Here is a 22370-nt window from a genome sequence, read left to right as displayed (position 1 = left end):
CCTCCATGCAGCCGGCGAGTTCCAGGCCCAGGTGAAATCACTCACACGCAGGCTTCAGGAAGAATCATCTTTATTTATGCCCTAGCCACCACAGGTGTGTGGCCTATGTTAACCTTTCAAGCATTCAGCAATATTTTGCTAGCCCTGCATCTTATCTCCTGTTAGCCATCTTCCCTTTGGGCTCCATGCGGCCCAAAGATCCAAAAGCCAGGAAACCAAGCCGGGCCAAGAGAGAAACGGCAAAAGGGCAAAAGGCAAAAAGGCCCGAATTCCCTTGGTCCCAGCCTTATCTACCTTTTTCCAAACCCCTCCCAGGAATGGGAGGGGCTTGCAGGTAAAGTTACACCTACTATCCGGTTCAGACCCCTCCCAGAAATGGGTGGGTCTTAGGGTACACCACATTTCCCCCTTTTTTAAATATTTTCATGCGCCAACGTAATAAAGTGAAAATTAATATACCAGCCCTTTTCAAAAACATATCATTTGCAAAATATACTTTACACCTGTAACCTAAAATTCTATTAATGCTTTTTTACCAAGCACTATTTCGGAACTTACATGTTTCTATACTTTTAAACTATATTGGGGGAACTTCACTGTTCCTATATTTTTTCTATACACAAGTACTTCAGCATACAAGCATAACATACATTTTAAAAACAGGCTAAGTACATTAAAATACACAGTAAAACATTTTGCAATTGAAAATATTAACTCTGAAAGACAACAAAACACATTTAAATTATAAAGAAAATGACTTAAGACAAAGATGCAGGTGGTTAGAAATTAGATGTTTAAATGAGCTAAACTGAATTACTTCCCTTTTATTTTTATTTTTTAACTACTAACTAAGTAAAACTTATCCCATCACCAACTATGAGTAAAATATTACTACCCACTAATTTTCTACACCTAAAACCATAGTTTAGATTAATTTGTTCAACGCTGATCTCACCACGTGGCTTTTGTAAACTTTTAAAGTTCAGATGTTGGTTTGTTCCACGCTGATCTTATCTTACCACGTGGCTTTTTTCCGTAGTTCCAGGCTCCGCTGCCGGTTTGTGATCTGGAGCGTGGATTCCAGGTTTTTCGCTTTTCCGGGCAAAGCTGAGCCCAGCCAAGCCGATTCCAGCCGAGATCCCAGCCGAGCCGAGCTGCTTGGAGCTTGCCGCTTGGAGCTTTTTGCCGCAGGGGCTTCACCGCTGCCTTTTTTCCCCTCTGGGAGCACTTTGGATGTTTAGAGTTCCAAGTGATTTAAACTAAAAGTTCAGTTCGAAATTTCCAAAGTCGAAATCCAAATTCAAGCCAAAGGTCATTTTTAGAAAATCAGTCCACTTTAAATACAGTCTTTTTTCTCCTCCGTTTCCAATTTAGACTTTTAATAAGTCTTTGAAGAGGCCCAGGTTTTTGTTTCTTGTAACAAAGTTTTAGTTCTGGGCCTGAGCCTGGGCTGGAGGTGATGCAAGCTTCCACCTCTTTTGTTTTAATTGCCCTTCTTTCCCTAGAAGGGGTCACGGCCATGTTTGAACATGGCTCCACGTGGCCCAGTGTTTTGGGCTCAGTGCACCCGAAAAGAGCCAAAATTAAACTGAAAAGCAGAAATATTACCATTGTTGCTGGTTTTTTGGGTCCAGGATTCAGGTCCCTGTTCGGGCGCCAGATGGACATGACGCCCGGACAGGGACCTGAACCCTGGACCCTCAGAACTGTAAGTGAAATATTTCATTGGAAATTTCCTATGCTGACCATCAAATGGTTTCTGTGGTTAGTCATGTGGATTTTACCACCCTTAGTCTTACGCATTGGTGCTCTAGTATACAAGTGGATCATTCCATTTTGTTTAAAACTAATTGGTTTTGATCTAAGGACAATCACTGCAGTTGGATGGTTGTGGTCTATATTTCAAATGAAAAGTGTAGTGTCTCTAGCCATCATAGTTTGTGGAATTTCTGTGTTGACTAACGTTATTATTATGAGCATAGTTATTTGCTGTTATTTCTATTTAGGAAATAGAAAGTGTAGAAATGGTGAGGCTAAAACCAGTATAGATAATAAGGAAATTTATCTGACGAAAACTCAGACCAAGGTGCAGGCTGACGAATCCAGCCCCACCATCAACAATATAGAAATTTTTGCTGGAAGAAAAACAACTCAGAATGTTAAGCCTGATTCTAGTGAATTGCTTGACAGTAGTGACTCAGATAATGATCTACCTCCAGTGCTAACTCCACGAAGTATGCCTCCTTCTAGTCACAAAATTGAATCGCAGAGCAGAGCAGATTCAAAAAATGAACCACATGCTCAGTCTCAGAGCTCTATTCAGAGTAATTTTGCTAATCAGGCCTTATCCCCTATAGACGGGGTAAATGTTTCTAACTATGTACCCTATCAGATGGAAGAATTAGATCGGTTTAAAAGATCATGTAAAGAAAATGGGCCAAAATCGCCATACAGTGTGGAGTTATTAAGACTTTGGAGTCATAACTCATCTTGGACTTTGTATGATTTTAAAAGAATCGCTGAAATATGCCTGTCGTCTAAACAGCGAACTGAATGGGAAATGTACTATTCAGAAGGCGTAAAAGCTAAATTATATAGTCCGGATGGTATGAAAAAGCAAGTGGCAGGTGTTACTCTATCGTATGAATTATTGATGGCAGAAAATCAATTTGCAAATATTCAGACACAAGCAGCTTTACCTAAGGAAATCTTAAATTTAATCAGGGAGATTGCATTGTCAGCATGGGAAAAAATTGATTCTAACAGCATTGGTAGAGGAAACTTTTTAAAAATTACCCAAGGCCCTTATGAGTCATTTGCAGAGTTTGTAGGTAAGATTAAAGATGCTCTGAAGTTACAGGTGGAAGATGAGATTAGAAACTTCCTAGTAAAATCTGTGGCCTATCATAATGCAAATTCAGCCTGTAGATTAGTATTGAATACATTAAATGAAAAGTCAGATCTGAATGATTACCTTTATGCCTGCCGGAATGTCTATGTGGAACCCCAACCCCCACCCCACTCAGACTCAGTACAAACCTTCCCAGTTACCAAGGGAACAATGTCTTACTCCCCCCGGGGACAGAACACTTTCCAGAAACCAGGTCTTTGCCCAAAATGCAAAAGGGGTCGCCACTGGGCGAAAGATTGCAGATCCAGAAACCTCATTAATAATAACCTAAGTAGAGGTTTCAACACAGTCCCCAGGAGGCAAATCGCCTGCTACCATTGTGGAAAACAGGGACATATCAAAAGAAATTGTCGTCTCCTTATAAATTCAGCTCCCCAAGAACACACATACAAGATGCAGGGAAACGCCCACAGGGCCTCCCCCCAGGCCCTTCCAAATCAGGGGCAAAGTTCACAGACAATAATCCTTCCAAGCCCAGCCCAAGAAAATTCATCACGATAAGGGAATTAACCCACTCTACTTCAGGGAGTGCCGGATTAGACATATTATGCCCAGAGGACATTACAATTTACCCAGGAGCATGCCCTTACATGTTAGAAACTGGCATTGTAGGCCCGCCACCCCCAGATACCATGGGTTTGATTCTTGGCAGAAGTTCCCTCAACATAAAGGGTATATCAGTAATCACTGGTGTCATTGACTCAGATTCCATGGGAGAAATCATTGTAGTTATTACTGTACCAGTTACATGGACCTTTAAAAAAGGAGAAGCGATTGCCCAGATAGTAATAGTGCCTTATGTCAAATTTGGGACTTCAGATAAGACTAGAATTGGAGGTTTTGGAAGCACAGATCCGGGTGCTGCTCAAAACCCAATCGTGGCTCTGGTTACTAAATGTAAAGATGAACACCCAATGATCAAACTTCACTTGGAAGGCAAACCCTTTGATGGAATGATAGATACGGGTGCTCAGGTTACCGTAATTTCTGATAAAGAATGGCCAGAAAATTGGCCTCTTCAGGAAATCCCGTATTCCCTAGAAGGAATAGGAGGCCTGAGTTCCTGTCTGTTGAGTACGAGGACTATACTATTTTACGGCCCAGAAAATCAAAAAGCAATAATCAGACCTCACGTGGGCCCATTTTCACCATCCCTGTGGGGCCGTGACCTACACAAACAGTGGAAAGCAGAATTCCACATCCCATTAGCTCCAGAAGAGTCCGAACCTTCTTTTGATTTAAAAACCCAAAATTTTTAGTGGGGGCCACTACCGTAAAAACACCAGCACCAATAAAAATAAAATGGAAATCTGATGAACCAATTTGGACAGGTCAGTGGCCCCTTAAAACTGATAAATTAAAGGTGCTGACAGAATTAGTGGAGGAACAGCTAAGTTTAGGACATATTGAACCATCTTTTTCTCAATGGAATTCACCTATATTCACTATAAAAAAGAAATCCGGTAAATGGAGACTTTTGATGGATCTTAGAGCTATAAATTTATCCATGATACCTATGGGCAAATTGCAGACTGGTTTACCATCACCTGTAGTTATTCCAAAGGAATGGCCACTAATTATAATTGATTTGAAAGACTGCTTCTACCATATTCCTATCCACCCAGATGATAAAAAACGTTTTGCATTCTCAGTTCCTTCTCTCAATAATACCCATCCCTGCAGACGTTTCCAATGGACTGTTCTCCCCCAAGGCATGCTGAATTCCCCAACCATGTGTCAGTTTTTTGTAGATAAGGTTTTGAGCCCTGCTCGTGAAAAATTTCCTCAAGCCATGATATTTCATTATACAGATGATATCTTGCTCACAATGAACAACGAAACAGATTTACAGGAATTATACTCTTATGTTACTGACTGTTTACAAACATCAGGACTGAAAATAGCTTTAGAAAAAATACAGATAATGCCACCGTATCAATATTTGGGTTTTATTTTGGACCGGACGTCTATACGTCCACAAAAATTTTCTATCAAAAAAGAAAACCTCAGAACGCTTAATGATTTTCAGAGACTTTTAGGTGACGTAAATTGGCTCCGCCCTGCACTAGGAATCCCAAATGCAGAGTTATCTAATCTGTTTAAAACGTTGGAGGGTGATCCTGCTTTAGATAGCCCGAGAAATTTAACAACAGCTGCAAAAAATGAATTGGACATCTTCTTGAGCAGATTACAAAAATCGTTTCTCTCAAGATTCATCCCAGGAGAAAAGGTATTACTGTTAATCTTCCCTACTATAGAAACCCCCACAGGGGCCTTGATGCAACAGTCAGGACCTTTGGAATGGGTGTATTTACATAACAAACAACCTCGCTCAGTTGTCCCCTACTTACAACTGATTTCAGAGATTATTATCAAGGCAAGACTCAGATCTATATCTTTACTAGGTTTTGATCCAGATATAATAGTTTTGCCAGTACCAAAAAAGGAAATTGAGTCAATATTGCCAATTAATGAATCTCTACAAAGGGCCCTCTCAGATTTCACAGGAGAAATATCCTCCCATTATCCAGCAGGAAAAATTTGGGACTTTTTAAAGAAAACTCAGTTTGTTATTTCTTCAATTGTTCGGGATTCCCCTATTCCCAATGCCAAGGTTTTTTACATTGATGGATCCCAAAATGGAAAAGGAGGAATAACTGGAGACAACATTAATATGACCATAGATACCAAATATAAATCTGCACAGAAAGTTGAATTAGCAACGTTAATTTACCTATTAGAAAATGTATCTGAAGCCATGAATATAGTTTCTGATTCTTTGTATGTGGTAAATTTATGTCATGTGATAGCCACTGCATCCCTTAATGCTAATAACCCGATCATACAGGACTTACTTAAACAATTACAGCAGCTTCTTCAAAAACGAACTGAGCCCATCTTCATCACACATATTAGAGCCCACTCAGGTCTTCCAGGACCTATGGCTCAAGGAAATAAAACTGCTGACTTGCTAGCAATGCCTATATTTAAATCACCTGTAGAGGAACATTCAGCCCTACACACAAATGCTCGCCGTTTACATGTGAATTACCAAATTCCATGGAGGCAAGCTAGAGAAATCGTAGAAAACTGCAACGTATGTGCACCGTTAACAAAAAAGACTCACATAGCAGGAGCAAACCCAAGAGGCTTACAGTCTAACGAACTTTGGCAAATGGATATAACTCAAACAGATTTATTTCCAAGGAAACCTTATCTTCATGTTGTGGTGGACACTTATTCTCGGTTTATGTGGGCAATTCCCATGTCTTCTCAAAAATCTAAGGCTGCTTGTAGTTTTCTTTTACAATGTTTCTCTGTGATGGGTATTCCATATTCTATAAAAACTGATAATGGGCCAGCCTATGTTAGCAAAACTTTTGAATTTTTTTGTAAGGAATGGCAGATAAGACATCTCAGAGGAATTCCTTACAATTGTAGGGGACAGGCCATTGTAGAAAGGACTCACAGAACCTTAAAAACTCAATTGCAAAAAAATAGAAAAAGAGGTTTACCACCAACGGATTTGCTGTCTTTGGCTCTTATCACACTAAATTACTTTAACTTACCCCAAGGGGAAAGCTACACTGCAGCGGAAAGACATTTTAAAGAAGATATTCAGAGACAAGAAACAACCCATAAACCTATTTGGATCAAGGAGGATGAAAAATGGATAGCTGGCTATCTTCTCCTAAGAGGAAGGGGTTATGCCTATGTTTCTATAAATGATGACCCTCCCAAGAAATTTTGGGTTCCATTACGTCTTGTTAGAAATCGGGCTAGCACAAATGATCAGGTTCAGACTACAAACTCCCCTTCAGAGAAAAAACAGAATACTTCAGACACTAACAGCAGTAATATTACTAATGTCTCTGGGGCAGGGAACGATTTAGCTGTCACACACCATACAATGAGTGAGACTGATGGTAGTGATAAACCCTTACACTCCGAGATGCAAAAGGAAAGACAGGAACCTGTCTTAACTGGGCTCCAAAATATAGGAAACTCTTGCTACATGAACTCAATATTGCAATGCTTGTATAATATTTCAGACTTAACTCAGTATTTTTATAAAGATCATTATAAAAAGGATATTAACAAGAAAAATCCGATGGGGCATGAAGGTAAATTAGCCGAAGAATTTGGTCGGCTCATCAAAACCATGGGAAATGGATTTCATAGATATATTAACCCTGAAAGCTTCAAAGTAACAATTGGTTTACTTAATGACCAGTTTGCTGGACACAATCAGCAGGATCCTCACGAACTACTGATGTTCCTAATAGAGGGATTACATCAGGACTTGCTTACTGTAAATCTAATGACAGACAAAACTACACATCTCATGGGAAATGAAAATTATGAACAATTTAGTCCAGAACACCAAAAGGCTCATAAATCTATTATTTATGATCTCTTTCAAGGACAATTCAAATCTATACTCCAGTGTCTCACTTGCCACCAAAAGTCTGAGGTTTATGAGACATTTGTTCATTTGTCTTTGGCTGTTACATCTACAGATAAATGTACATTACAGGAATGCCTCTCTGAATTTTTTAAAGAAGAAGAATTAAGAAATGACAACAAAGTTCTGTGCAACAGTTGCAAAAATAGAAGGGATTTTTCAAAGAAAACGTACTTATGGAAACTGCCACCAGTACTTATAATACACTTGAAACGTTTTGCTTTTGATGGCAAACAAATAAAAAATTGCATACTTATGTAGATTTTCCTTTAGAAGACCTCAATTTAGAGGAATTCATTTCAGAGAATAAAAGCAAGATTAAGAAATACAACTTATCATCGGTGTCAAACCATTATGGTAAAGTTCACTATGGACACTGTACTTCATACTGTAAAATTGCTGCAAAACAACACTGGATAAATTTTGATGACAAGAAGATCAAAAAAGTCCCTAATACATTGGTGAAATCCACAGCAGCATACATCCTGTTTTATACTTCTTAGAGATCTACAATGAACACCAGATAATCATTTTACTTCCTTATCAGTTGCTATTAATGCTCTAGGATTCTTTCCACAGGCATGATCAATGAATATAGATTGAAAATCATGAATCCCCAATGTGTTTCCTTGTAGGATGAATTTATGTCTTAATTTCATTATTGCTCTAGGTCTCAGTTAATCATGAAATTTTACAAATTAATTTAGTCAAGGTTCACCTGAAAGAGAAATTTCTCATCATATTAATGTTGTTTTTCTTTCTAGGTATACTCATTTAACGACTTTCACTCTTTTTATTTTAACATCATTGCTTTATTTCCCTCAATTTAGGTTTTAAGACGCTTACATAATGATAATTTTAGGTGGACTTTCTTCACAGTGCTTCTTGCCTATGATTGATTATCATAAAGTTACTGTTATACAATAACTTTGTATATATACTGATATACACGTATAGTAGAGTTGTCCATGTTTGTATTATGCATGAAATTCTCTTTCAGATCTGCTAGGCAAAACCATAAAAAAAAAAAATTTTTTTTTGTGAATTTGAAATGATTTATCTAAACAATTGCCGGCTATTACATTTTAAGGAGCTTTTAATTGATTCAGCTGAATTCTCTTTTCTTTTGCTCTATTTTGGATCCTTTCCAACAAATATTTTTTAGTATGAGTGAGTGTTATGGCCATATTTTTTGTGAAGTCTGTGTATGTATGTCTTGTTTAGTGTCTGTCTGTTCTGCATATTTTGTATATAGTTTCCTTTTTCCTAACTTTATCTTCCCCAAATTAGTCTTCCTTATCCTTCCTTCTCTCTTCCTAGTCCTTAACATTTTAATTTTCAGGATTTCACATGTGCAACCCATCTCCTTCACCCACAACTACAAGCTTCCTGATCTCGGCGGGAAGAAGAAATCCATGACTGTTGGAGTTTTACACCATATATGCTGCAAACTTGTTGGAAATGAAGCCACCTGGGATTTGTGTCACAATGTAACACCAGAGAAAAGATCCATGGACAAGACCCACAGTCTCTGGATCCCAGTTAAACTGTGCTGTCTGAATTTCTGGTTTTCCATCCACATACAAAATGCTATTGTTGACCGTTTCTACAATGGCTACCCCAAGATTGCACCAATCCCAAAGGAAATACAGAAGCCCAACCAACTTATGATGTAATGATGTAACGCTTGGGGATGCCCCAACACATGGATGACTGTACTGGCCTTCCCTCTTCATTCAGCTTGATGTTATCTCCTGTACAAGGCTTCAACCGGCTTTTCCAGACCCATCAAGTGTCTTCTGCCGGTCTTTTTGGAGTCCCAGACCCCTCATATTTACAGATTGGTATTGAACTCTGTAGAAATTACATCTATTGTTTTTCCTATAACTGTAATCCTTTGAAGTTATGTTTGGTACTACGCTTCTTTTGACTATCGTAATTAATGTTTTTCTATTTTAGTTTTTAATATTAGGAATCGATGTTGTATTACATTAAGGTTTTGCTTTCTTGACTTTAGGTTTGTGAGTTATATATTATTGTCTATAATTTCCCAAATGATATTTTTGTCTGTTCTCAGGGTTTTTTGCGTGGGCGCATCATAGGCAAAATACTAGGTTTATAGAAGGTTCCATCCATTTTGGATGGGCCCTCAAGTTGTTTATTTACACAGGGAGGGTCTCTGCCTTAAACATTTTGTTTTGGTTTGTGACTTAAGCTCCCATCTATAAATAGTCGACATCAATTTCAGACATCTTATGGACTTCAGACCGGATTAAGAACTTGGACTAAGTTCAGATACCTATTGATCATCATTGCAGTGGCTCCCCACTGTGCAGAGGGTGTATGTGCCACTTCTTCCGAAATAAAGGCCTAGTTCAATGCCCTCAAAGATGGGCTTTCTGGTCTACCTGAACTTGAATAAAAATGGAGCTGGAGAGATAGCATGGAGGCGAGGCGTTGGCCTTTCATGCAGAAGGTCATTGGTTCAAATGCCGGTATCTGCCAGGAGCGATTTCTGAACGTGGAGTCAGGAGTAACTCCTGAGCACTGCCAGGTGTGACCCAAAAACGACCACCACCACCACCTACAACAACAACAAATAAAGAAAAGGTGCTTCTTCTTGCCTGCTACACAACCTTTCTGGTGTCTCTTCGAAAGATCTATGTACGTCTTAGATTTATCTTCTCAGGAGCTTGTAGTTGATTCCTTGATACATGTTTCTGGTTTTAGACACCCTGTGCTTAGGTTAGAAGTTTTTCTTTACATTTTCCTGTGATGCGCTTATGCAAACAGCCGCTCTTTTATTATTGACTAATTTTTCTTTTAATAATTGTAGACAATATTGTTTGTTTACTAAAAACAAAAGGGGGAATTGTTGTGTATGTAAATATTTTGGGGGATTACTATGTTGCTCACCCTAATCTGATTAGGTGATTGTGCCCTACCCTAGGGTGTGACCTGGCATTCTGCCCCCACCCCAGGGTAGGACCTGATTCTGCTTCCACCATTGGTTGGTATCTGATCCCACCATTGGGTGGGACCTGACTCTGGACTATAAGAGCAAGGGTCTGTGGAAGGCGAGAGGCTTTTTGCTGGCTGGAACTGAATCGGAGTCTTTGGACTTCAGTTTTGTCCATCCGAATAAAGCAAATATTTCCACGAGCCTGATTGTCTGCGAGCTGTTTACCCGCCGTTTCACCTCAGAACCGTGGGCTAGACAGGGTGGCAGACACGTGCTCCGAGCTGGAAGAAAAGGGCCTCATTCTCCATCCCTCCATCAGTCAACCTCTTCAGGGGCTGTCCTGCTACACCCTTCATTCATGTGTTTTTCTCTGAATGATACCTAGAACTGTCTCTGAGGCCCAGATCTCTCATCAAATTCCCACCTCTTATTTCTTGTTTATTTTTTCTTTTTTTAAAATAAATTTTTAATGGAATCACCTTAGATACACCGTTACAAAGTTGTTCATGATTAAGTTTCAGTCAAACAATGGCGCACACTCTTCACCAGTGTACATTTCCCACTACCACTCTTATTTCAAATTCCTTATAGACATCTCCACAGGAGAATCTCAATAAATACCTCAAACTCCGCTTGTTCAAAGCACAAATCTATCATCTTCCATACAGTTCTATATAGAACTATAGTTCTATCCTTATGAATGACACAACGCCATGAGATGGGTTCTTCATTGCTAACACTGAACTGCAATTTCCTCCACATTTCATTACCTAGAGATAATACATGGTTGTCCCCTCCTGTCTCCACATGTCCACTGATTCCAACCTAATACAAACTCTAAATTCTTTTCCCTTAAGCAATTGTAATGGTCTTTCATACCCTGTTTCCCTTTACCCTCTAATACAACCTTGGCTGTAGTCCCTGAAACCCAACATGACCAGATTAGATAATGCTGCTTCTCTCTTGGTAAAATCCTTTACTGGTGCCCAATCACTTCTACCAGCCTAGAATTGATACAACTGTACACTTTATCATGGAGTCTGAGGCCATTTTGAGAGTTAGAGGGAACATAGAATAGCCCATCAGCCCTGGAAAAATCTCCACATGAGCTCTTCAATACCCAACTTTCTGGCCAAACTCCCACCACACACTTGGACCTTAGGTACCATCCCACAGCTTTGAGTTTCAAGAACCTGACACAGTTCTTTCATACTCCTGGCACATTTCTAGTTGCCATTCAAATTTGTTCTTCTGTTGCTTGGGGGCCACACATGAATGTGCTCAGGGCTTAGTCCTGGCTCTTCACTCAGGGATTTTTGTTGTTTTGTTTTTGTTTCGGGGTCACACCCAGCAGTGCTCAGGGGTTACTCCTGATTCTGTACTCTGAAATTGCTCCTGGCAGGTACAGGGGACCATATGGGGTGCTGGAGTTCAAATCACCATCCATCCTGGATAGCCTATGTGCAAGGCAAAAGCTTTATCATTGTGCTATTTCTCCAGCCCCAGGGATCACTCTTAGTGGGCTAAGGCGACTATAAGGGATGCTAGGGATCAAACAAACCAGGGTCAGACATGCTAGGCAACCTAACCACTTGTACTAATCTCTGGAGCCTCCATTTTGCTTTAAACACCATTTTCCCCATGAAACTTTCTCTAAATCTCTGACTAATGGTGAGTGATTCTGATTACTTATGCCTGAGGGCCAACTGGACTTAATGCCTGGAATTAAACCATGGACTTAATTCCACAAGAGGTCCTGTTAGGCTGATGGTGCCATATGCCCATCTCCACTGAACTTCAGAAAAGCTTCTCCATCTTTATCTCCAGCACCTATAAAGAAATTTCAGGTCTGTAGGTATTTCTCATGTCAATTCTCAACCATGTCTTATACTTTTTTTTCTATTTTTGGTTTTTGGGCCACACCCGGCAGAGCTCAGGGGTTACTCCTGGCTGTCTGCTCAGAAACAGCTCCTGGCAGGCACGAGGGACCATATGGGACACCGGGATTCGAACCAACCACCTTAGGTCCTGAACTGGCTGCTTGCAAGGCAAACACCGCTGTGCTATCTCTCCGGCCCCAACCATGTCTTATACTTAATAAAACCTTTGCCTTCACCATTATTTGAATATAACTAATGAAAGATCAAGAAGATGAAACAAGGTGAAATAAGTAGTCATCACGCTATAAATACTAATGCCCCATTAAAGCAAGTTGCTTTTAAAGATGAGCTTTGGAATAGAAGACTCTGTGTTGATGGAAAATCTACAGGAAGTCATGAAAGAAAAGACTTGGAGATAAGCCAACACCATACTTCTAAGTATTCACTTCACTTTTGAGGCTTATGGTAAAATATAAAGTCGGTATTGAAATAAAGCAAACTGTTGAGTGTACAGAGAGTCCCAGGCAGGGGTAGGAAGAGGGATGGGAATCTTGCTGCTTAGATAGAAATATGAAAATAGGAATCCCTCTGGCATACTTACATGTGTACTCTACAAGTTCTGAAGCACTGTCTATACCTTATGTCATCTGAGCTTCTAAATACCATATTTTGCCAGAGACAGTTTAGTTATCTGAGTCAACCAATTTTCTTTGGGGTACAATTTTACTTAACACTATCGGTTCTAGGGGGCCGGAGAGATAGCATGGAGGTAAGGCGTTTGCCTTTCATGCAGGAGGTCATCGGTTCAAATCCCGGCGCCCCATATGGTCCCCCGTGCCTGCCAGGAGCAATTTCTGAGCCTGGAGCCAGGAATAACCCCTGAGCACTGCCGGGTGTGACCCAAAAACCAAAAAAAAAAAAAAAAAAAAAAAAAAAAACCACTATCGGTTCTAAGAGTAAATCTTCACATCTCTTTGAAATCTATGTTTCCAGATCATACACATTGTTAGGGTGACAATATTTCTTCACCACAGTGCACTGAACCCCCTTCCGTCTTTGACACCCTTCCCCGACCCCACTTACAATTCTGTGATCAGAATCCAAGCTCAATCAACATTTCAAGTTTTAATAAACCTACTAGGATACCAAGCTAATGTCCCTTTCAGAGTCCAAGACATATCTAAAAGGCTTGACCTCAGACTGCTTCTTTATGTAAACCATCTCAATATCCAAGAAGTCAATAAAAACTATAAATTTATGCCAGCCAATCTGCATTTATTGCTTGGAATAAAAAAGGTTAAAACAGGCCTTCTATCATCTTTAAAAATAAGCATACCTGGGGCTAGAGCTATAGCACAGCAGGTAGGGCATGTGCCTTGGATGTTGTTGACTCGGGTTCAATCTCTGGCATCCCATATGCAAACACCCCAGCCTGCAAAGAGTGATTTCTGAGCACAGAGCCAGAAGTACCCTCTGAGTACTGCCAGGCATGCCCCCCAAAAAACAAATAAAAATAAACATAACTAAGAGGGATCTAGTACTAAAACCATCATCACTTTACTATGTCTTCCTATTAAGTTTCTGGAGAACTTTCTTTTAAGTTTCTTTCCTTTTTTTTGTTTTTTTTTGGTTTTTTGGTTTTTTGGTTTTTAAGCCATACCTGGTGATGCTCAGGGGTTACTCCTGGCTATGCGCTCAGAAGTCACTCCTGGCTTGGGGGACCACATGGGACGCCGGGGATTGAACCGCGATATGTCCTAGGCTAGCTCTGGCAAGACAGACACCTTACCTCTAGCGCCACCATGCCGGCCCCTCTTTTAAGTTACTTATAAATTCCTGGAGAGGGGGAATCATCAGACATTCTACTACAAAAGTAAGACTCAAAACAGAGATGACCAATTTAAAAGGGAGGGAGAATACCATAGGTGAATTCTACCTACCCCTTAATTTTGTCTAGAGTCAGTTCCAGAAGGAAACCAACTATAAGACTAATAAGAAATGATCCCACAAAATCTGAAGCCCCCTTCTTATCATCAAAACTAATAAATAAGAACCTTCATGATATTGTTCAAGTGTTAGAATTCTGATGCTTCTAGCATACAATTAGGGCAGACAGAACCTTAATAAACTGTAGTCTGAGGAATCAGGAATAACTTTAATTAAAGTCAGCGAAATGTATCATGACTCTGACACAACCTAACACACGTGTGTGGCCTTACTTGTGACGAATGGCAGGAGGTACTTCAGCACATTCTCCTCATCTGGCCTTTTCTCTCACTGCCTGTCTCTGCCACGTTTCTAGCCCTGTTGCATGTGTTGAGAGAATTAATAGTTCCATTGTTCTATCAACAATGATCTATATTACAGAGTTTTATTTTATTCAACTGAGTTATAAGTAGTCTGATTTTTCTCACAAATTCTGTACAAAATATAAAGCAGGCTAAAAAAACTGTGAATAGGCAGAGGAACTCCAAAATATGATCTGGACAGTTTTTCATAGCTGAATATTCCAGGTTTCTGCTGATTTTAACACTTGAGAAAGCAATAGGTCTCCAGTTGGAAGAATGTTCAACGTTCGTACCATTTAATCACATGGATAAGAAGAGTTGACAGATGAACTAAATAAATAGTAAAGTACCTTGCACACGGTCAATCTGAATTTAATCTCCAGCATTTGATATGACCCTGAATCCAGTGGATACAATCAGGAGTGATCCCTGAGCGTAGAACTACGAGTAAATCCCAAAGTACCACTGAGTACAGTCTAACCCAACCCCTCCACTCCCTGCAAAAACAAAACAAAACAAAACACAAAGAATTGCTGAGAGGAGACAAAATTTTTTTCGGAAAATGTGTTACTTATTTGCAAACTGTGCAATGAACACTGAATGAATAACACATGAAGCTAAAGTTTAAAGATGCTCTCATGGATGGGGAGAGGGATGATGAAGAGATAATACAGTAGGCAGGCAAGACACTTGCCTTGTACACAGCCAACCATGGTTTGATCCCAACACTCTAGAAGGTCCCCATGAATGTGATCTGGAGTAAAGAGACAGGAGTAAACCCTGATACCTCCTAGAGTGACCCAAACATTCACAAACAAATAAGCAAGCAAAAGATACTCATAGGAGTTTTAGTAATAATGAATGGAGCAGATTTTGTAAAGGACTATCTTTCCATTTTAAAAAAAGCTATGAAAAATAAACTTAATAACAATTAATTGAGTAGTTGGAGGGCAACCCCAAGAGGGCATAAAACAGAAGGAAATTTGATACTTGAAAACAATGTGTGAGGTAAAATCCATATTTATAATCTTTGCATTACAACTTATTTTATCCAAAATTAAGAACTTTCCTGGCTTATTGCCCCTTCTTATTTACCCTCTTTTTACATGGAAAAGGCATACTTAGAGGGATAAGTCTTTTGTCTTCACACTCTACTCAATCCTGGTCCACTTATATTTAACAAAGATCTTTGGGTTTTGTTGTTTTTTTTTGTTTTGTTTTTGTTTTTTTGTTTTTTTTCCTGGTTTTTGGGCCACACCCAGCGGTGCTCAGGGGTTACTCCTGGCTGTCTGCTCAGAAATAGCTCCTGGCAGGCACGGGGGACCATATGGGACACCAGGATTCGAACCAACCACCTTTGGTCCTGGATCAGCTGCTTGCAAGGCAAACACCGCTGTGCTATCTCTCCGGCCCTAAGATCTTTGGGTTTTTTTAGACCTGTAGAACAACCAGGAGGTTGAAAGTGCCTGAACCTCTCTTTTTCTCTTGGAAGTTAAGCCTGGGTAGTTTCCTTGTATTGGCCTTGTTCCAGACCTGTTTTCCCAGCACAATCATCTATTTTTCAGGATCATTTTTAGGTTGCACAGAACCTGGTGAACAGAACTCAAACAGAATGATAGAGTTCCATTAAATTGTAGAATGAAATTTTAAAATTTGGGTCTACCAGATTGTAGAATAAAATACAACGATCCATGTGTTGGGTGAGGCTGCCCTACAACACACTATGTTTCTAATCCCTTTGGTCGGTGAGTCTGAAGATGCAGGATAATGGTGGAGAAATAATTCAGTCAGCTAAAGTTTCATCAGAGTCAACTTGCTTTTATTCCATGGCCCTGTTGTCCATGTGCTTTTCCTCCCCTGTGCTAAGCTTTCTGCTGACACTCTCTATGCTGCTTATTTTCTCTCTCCATTCTCCCCCCTCCTCCCTTCCTTTCATTATTATTATTATATTATTATTATGAGTATTATTTTGGTTTTTGGGTCACACCCAGCAGCGATCAGGGGCTACTCCTGACTCCACGCTCAGAAATCGCCCCTGGCAGGCCCGGGGGACCATATGGGATGCTGGGATTCGAATCACCGTCCTTCTGCATGAAAGGCAAACGCCTTACCTCCATGCTATCTCTCCGACCCATTTCTCTCTCTATTATTTTACACCCACATGAATGTCTAAAGATAAAATGAATGACCATACCAAGTGTCAATGAAGGTTGTGGAGTAACTGAACTATAAAATCAAAAAACAAATTAAGGGCCCGAAGAGATAGCACAGTGACGTTTGCCTGCAAGCAGCCGATCCAGGACCAAAGGTGATTGGTTCAAATCCCGGTGTCCCATATGGTCCCCCGTGCCTGCCAGGAGCTATTTCTGAGCAGACAGCCAGGAGTAACCCCTGAGCACTGCCGGGTGTGACCCAAAAACAAAAAAAAAAGAAAAAAAATTAAAATGAAATAAAATTAAAATGAAATAAAGCAATTTCACAACTGGGTAAAAACCCAGGAGAAATCAAGTATATCTCTATAAAAGTTATGTACAAGAATGTTCATGGAAGTGTTATTCAAAATAGCCAAACCCAGAGAAACTCCAAATGGTCATAATGGAGAAAAAAACCCGTATTTATATAATAAATTACTTAATATATACAATGATATAAAAGGAGATTGTGTAAATTATGCCGAATGAAAGAAATTAGATACAAAAGATGAACTATATCATTCCATTGTCATGAGGTTTTAGAGTATACAACTCAACTCTATGGTGAAAACAAAACCAAAAAAATTGTATTGCCTCTGTCTGGGAATGGACCCAGGAAATATTATCAAGACTGATGAAAATGTTCTATATATCTTGGACTGGGGTTAAACATCTGTAGACATGTCACAATTAAATTATTTTTCTTTAATCTCCAGATCCTTCCATGAATGTCCAGGAGGTAATTTTTTAATGAAGGTCACAGCAGGAACTTGGCAGGGGAAGGGTGCAGGGGGTTTTCTGACAGTACCCAGGCTAAACAAGGCGGTGCTTAGAGGTCACCAGGGTTACATCCAGTAGTGGTGTTGGAGAAAAAGAGACATGTGTTATCAGGGGTCAGAGACTCAAACATGCAAGGCATGTGCTCTATCACCAGCTCTCTCCCCAACCTCCAAACACAAAATCATTTTCACTGTAAACAAAATACTATTATTATGTCCATGACCCAAAAAATTCTGTATAAATTAAGGGTATGAGTTACACAGATGCCAGAAATCATCCCAAAATTCATTCCTACCTTCAGTGAAGTTCCCCGTCAAGGTGATTACCACAAATACTTTCCCCTCTGGCTCCAGATCCACCTAGAAAGACAAAACAAAAAAAAAAGTATGTGTTATTTTCTAATTTTAAAGCACATTTGATTTCCCTTAAATAATTCCGTGCAGAAAGTTCTCAATGAGCAGATTACACACACAAGTCAGATCTAAGACTCCCTAAAAGGAAACAGGCCAGAATCCATTTGAAAGTAAAAGAAATGGCAATGGTTGTGGCCAGAGTGATAGCTACAGCAGTAGGGCCCTGCATGTGGCTGACTCAGGACAAACTTGAGTTCAATCCCCAGCATTCCTGGGTTTGATTCTCGGCATCCCATAGGATCCCCCAAGCCAGGAGCAATTTCTGAGTGCAGAGCCAGGAGTAACCCCTGAGAGTCATCTGGTGTGGCCCAAAAATGGAAGGAAGCTCCTAACAGTTCATGGGGATACTGAGAACCCCTAAAAGTCTTACCCATGAGCTCAGATGTCTAGACCTTCATTCTGCAGGTGAGACAGCTGGATGTCATCTCATTGAGCTCATACTCTACCCACATTTGGCCTTCCCAAAGATCCCACCAGTAACATGGTCCCCAAATAAGGTGGCCCGTTTCACATGTGCTTTGACACTAGAGCCAGGTCAGCAAGCTCTGTCCTCCTCATGTCGCTGAGAACCCAGGTGTGTCTTCAAATCTTTGAATGGAGGAGCCAGAGCGATAGCTTAACAGTAGGGCATTTGCCTGGCACACTGTTGACCCAGGACGGACCAGGTTCAATTCCCAGCATCCCATATGATCACCCAAGCTTTCTAAGAGCCAGGAGTAAGCCCTGAGTTCCACCCTGGATGTAGTCCCTCGCCCAAAAACAATCTTTTTTTTTTTTTTTTTTTTTTTTAACAAATTTACCTTAAGCAGAACATTATGAGGTTGAGTCCGAAGTTGCTGTTTTACCTTTTATCTTGGACCTAAAAGAGTTATGTCAAGAAAAACTGAGTATGGTTGTCTATGCTCAAGTACTTACTAAGGTACAGTACAGAGGGTCCACACTAGACCAGGATGTGAACTCCATTATGGCTGCCACTGTAGATTCTAAACTTGAGCAAGGTAAGCACCCACTTGAGCTTCACCCCAAGAGCATCAAAGTTCAGGGGCCAGAGAGATAGTACAGTGGTAAGGCACTTCTGCCTTGTGTGCAGAAGGACAGTGGTTCGAATCCCCGGCATCCCATATGGTCCCCCGATCCTGCCAGGGGCGATTTCTGAGCATAGAGCCAGAAGTAACTAGTGAGCACTGCCAGGTGTGACCCAAAACAAACAAACAAACAGAAAAGTTCCAAATGTCATCATTCAGGATTTACCACATAGCTCCCTCAGATAACCTCAAAAAGCCTGAAGGCCACTGACATTGTCTCTCCAAGTGACAAAGACTGAACAAAAAAACATTGAGTTTACTTTTCCTGTGAGAAAAGGTGTCAAGAGAGATGAAACCCAGGTCCTCATACATTATCACTGAGACACATCGCTCGTTCCCACAAGTCAGGACTTTACCCAAATTCACACACACACACACACACACACACACACACACACACACACACACACACACATTTTATCTCCATACCTGATCATTATTTTTCAAAAGAAAAACTGCTTGTTTTATAGACTCCAAAACATTTTAACTGTACAAGTCTATTCTTTGTATACTGTCCCCTTGTCTCCAGAAAAGCTGCGACCAACGGTGACTAATGGTCACTGCAAAGCACTCGAGTGCCCAAACCAACTACTTACAATATCTCTACTAACTTAACAGTATCCTCTTGGCTATCTTAACCCCACTGTGAGCCTTTGGAGAGCAATTCTGAAAATAGAACTCTCTGGAGAGATGACTAAACAGGATGTCAATCTCTAATTGTCTCTCTTCTCTGCCTTGACTTGTTTCAAGTCAAAAATATGTTATTTTTAAAAAACCACTCCCTCACCTTCGATATAAACGCCTTGGCAGAGAACACACATTCACCCCCACAACATAAACTGCTCTTGGCACAGAAGGAGCTGCTCTTGATCCCAGGACAGATTGTCCCTTGTCTCTAACACCTTGCAGCCCCCAACCAGCCTACAAATTTCCCCCCAAAGCTGCCCACAGGTGCCCACAAAAAAGGCCACTCCTTCCCTACAGTCAGGAGTGATGCCACCACTTAGAAATATTGCACTCATAAGAACAGAAGGTTTCTTCCTCATTTCTGCCAGGGCCACGAATATGGAGGAAAATCCAGACCCAAATTCTACCTTCAGGCCATGTAGGGTTGGCCATCTAAGCCCTCTATTTCTGGAAAGATGCTTCAAGACTAATTCATAGGATATTTAGGAGGGGTGCACACAACAAGGATTTTTTTTGGTTGGTTGGTTGGTTGGTTGGTTGGTTGGTTGGTTTTTGAGGCCAAATCTGGCAGTGCTCACGGGTTACTCCTGGCTCCGCATTTAGAAATCCTGGCAGACTCGAGAACCACATGGGATGTTGGGAATCAAATCTGGGTCCGTTCAGGGTTGGCAGCATGCAAGGAAAATGCCCTACTACTTTGCTATCACTCCAGCCCCAAGGATTTTTAAATAAAAAATGCAGCAGAAGATATGTACATGTCAAGTAGTAAGAAAAAGTACTATGTCATAAAACCTGTTGGCAATTTATATGTGTCAATATAAAAACTCTTTCCCTGCTATGTCACAGAGATGACATTTAAAAAATTTTGCCCTTTGGGGTTATCTGTTCCATCAGCATAGTGCTGATGAGCTATAGACATCTGTTCATATTGACAGACAGCTCCAGTGACAGTCAGGACACCACTTTCACCACTGGCCTGTTTCATTGCTATATTCCTATGGTAAGGGCTTTCTTGAAGAGCAAAAGAGTGCAACCAATGGATTTTACCCATTGACCAAGTTCTGCCCCTTAATTCAACAGTGGGAATTTTTTTTCTTTAGTTAAAACCCCCAATTTAGCCTCAGAAAACAGCCTTTCAGATTTCCTTAAGAATTTTCCTTAAGGAAATCTCTCTGGACCTGAGAGATAGCACAGAGGTGGGGCGTTTGCCTTGCACGCAGCCGATCCAGGATGGACAGTGATTTGAATCCTGGCATCCCATATGGTCCCCCAGGCCTGCTAGGAACAATTTCTAAGAGCAGAGCTAGGAGTAACCCCTGAATGCCTCCTGATGTGCCCCCCCTACTGTATCCCCCAAATAAAAGAACTTTCCCTTTGCTCACAAATAGTACAAACAATTCTATTAAGAGACTCTCCTGGTTGGAGAGGGGATGGGCTGCCCAAGTCTAGCCTATCACAGCCCTGAATTCTCCCAGCCAGCACAAGTGAAGAAAATATGAAGTATGTGAGGTAAACATGTGTCCTATATCTTGCCCTCTGAGTAACTTAACTGCAGCTTCATGAATTCAGGGACTAGTTTGGCTTCCGGCACAATGAATGCCCATGTAAGACTCCCCCAACTCCATGAAAGAGAGGTCTTACTTTGACTCCACTTTGATCAGGGTGGACAGAAAACTGGGGAGTGTCTAGTAGCCATCTAGTCATCATGCTTCTGTGACCCTTTGTAGCTCACTTCTAATTTTATTGCCTTGTGATCTGAGAAGGTAGTCTGTACAATTTCTAGCCTCTTGATTTTATGGAGATATGTTTTATGGGCCAGCATGTGGTCTATCCTGGAAAATGACTAGTCATCATGCTGGAAAGAATAGAGCCAAGAAATAAGCAAGTGCTGAGAGAAAGAGTCTAGACCTCAACTTCACTTAAACCCTGAGATCAAGCCTGGCTTGATTCTTCAAACATTGCTCAGCTACCTTAGCCCACACATCCCCGGGGAGTGGGGTGGGAAGTGGGGTGAAACCTGTTGTGCATGCCAGGGACCCTGTGGTGCCAGGGATCAACCAGGGTCAGCGGCAGCATGGCAGGCAAACGTCTTAACCCTTGCTTGTACTGTTCGAGAAGGGTCTTTCTCTACCAGATCCCAAAGAACATGCATACTGAGTGAAAGTGAGAGTAAAAACACATGAAGTATATAAAGACAAATGTCGCCTCTTCTCTGTGCCTCTTAACATCCATGTTGTGCATGCCTTGAACTGTCTCCTTTCAGCACTTGAAACTGATGCCTTCTCACTGTTCTATTGCAGAATCCAGAGAAGTAATCAATGAACTTTCTCAATGCACTCTGTGCAGCAGGGAGTGCTCCAGCAACTCCTTTCCTAATGATTAGTCCTCCCCTTGCTCTCAGGACACCTCCCTTCTTTGCCTGGTCTCACTCTTGCCTAATTCACTCTGATTCCTTCCCAGGCCTCTTTCTCTACCTGCCTTCAGTTCCTGCTCCTCCCAAGTCCTTGTTTCCCTTCATTGGAATATTTATGCTCATGGGGCCAGAGCGATAGCATAGTGCTAGGGCCTTGCACATGGCCAACCCAGGATGACCCTGGTTCTATTCTTGCTATCCCTTATGGTTCCCCAAGCCAGCAGCGATTTCTGAGCACAGAGCCAGGAGTAAACCATGAGCACGGGTGGGTGTGACCCAAAAAACCAAAAACAA

The 22370-nt window shown here is 40.9% G+C and overlaps 1 protein-coding gene across 1 annotated transcript in view; it reads right to left on the bottom strand.

Moving 5' to 3' along the window:
• The window catches only part of PRKCH (protein kinase C eta), a 296395-nt gene that overhangs the window by 193274 nt on the left and 80751 nt on the right, over positions 1–22370 (bottom strand). The window contains exon 2 of the mRNA XM_049770537.1: positions 17774–17837. Within this exon, the coding sequence (XP_049626494.1) occupies positions 17774–17837 (64 nt within the window). The remainder of the gene's footprint in view (positions 1–17773; positions 17838–22370) is intronic.

Source organism: Suncus etruscus, chromosome 3 (assembly GCF_024139225.1).
Source record: "Suncus etruscus isolate mSunEtr1 chromosome 3, mSunEtr1.pri.cur, whole genome shotgun sequence".
Lineage (NCBI taxonomy): Eukaryota > Metazoa > Chordata > Mammalia > Eulipotyphla > Soricidae > Suncus > Suncus etruscus.
Note: the sequence above shows the minus strand (reverse complement) of the source record. Positions and strands in the feature narration are given on the sequence as shown.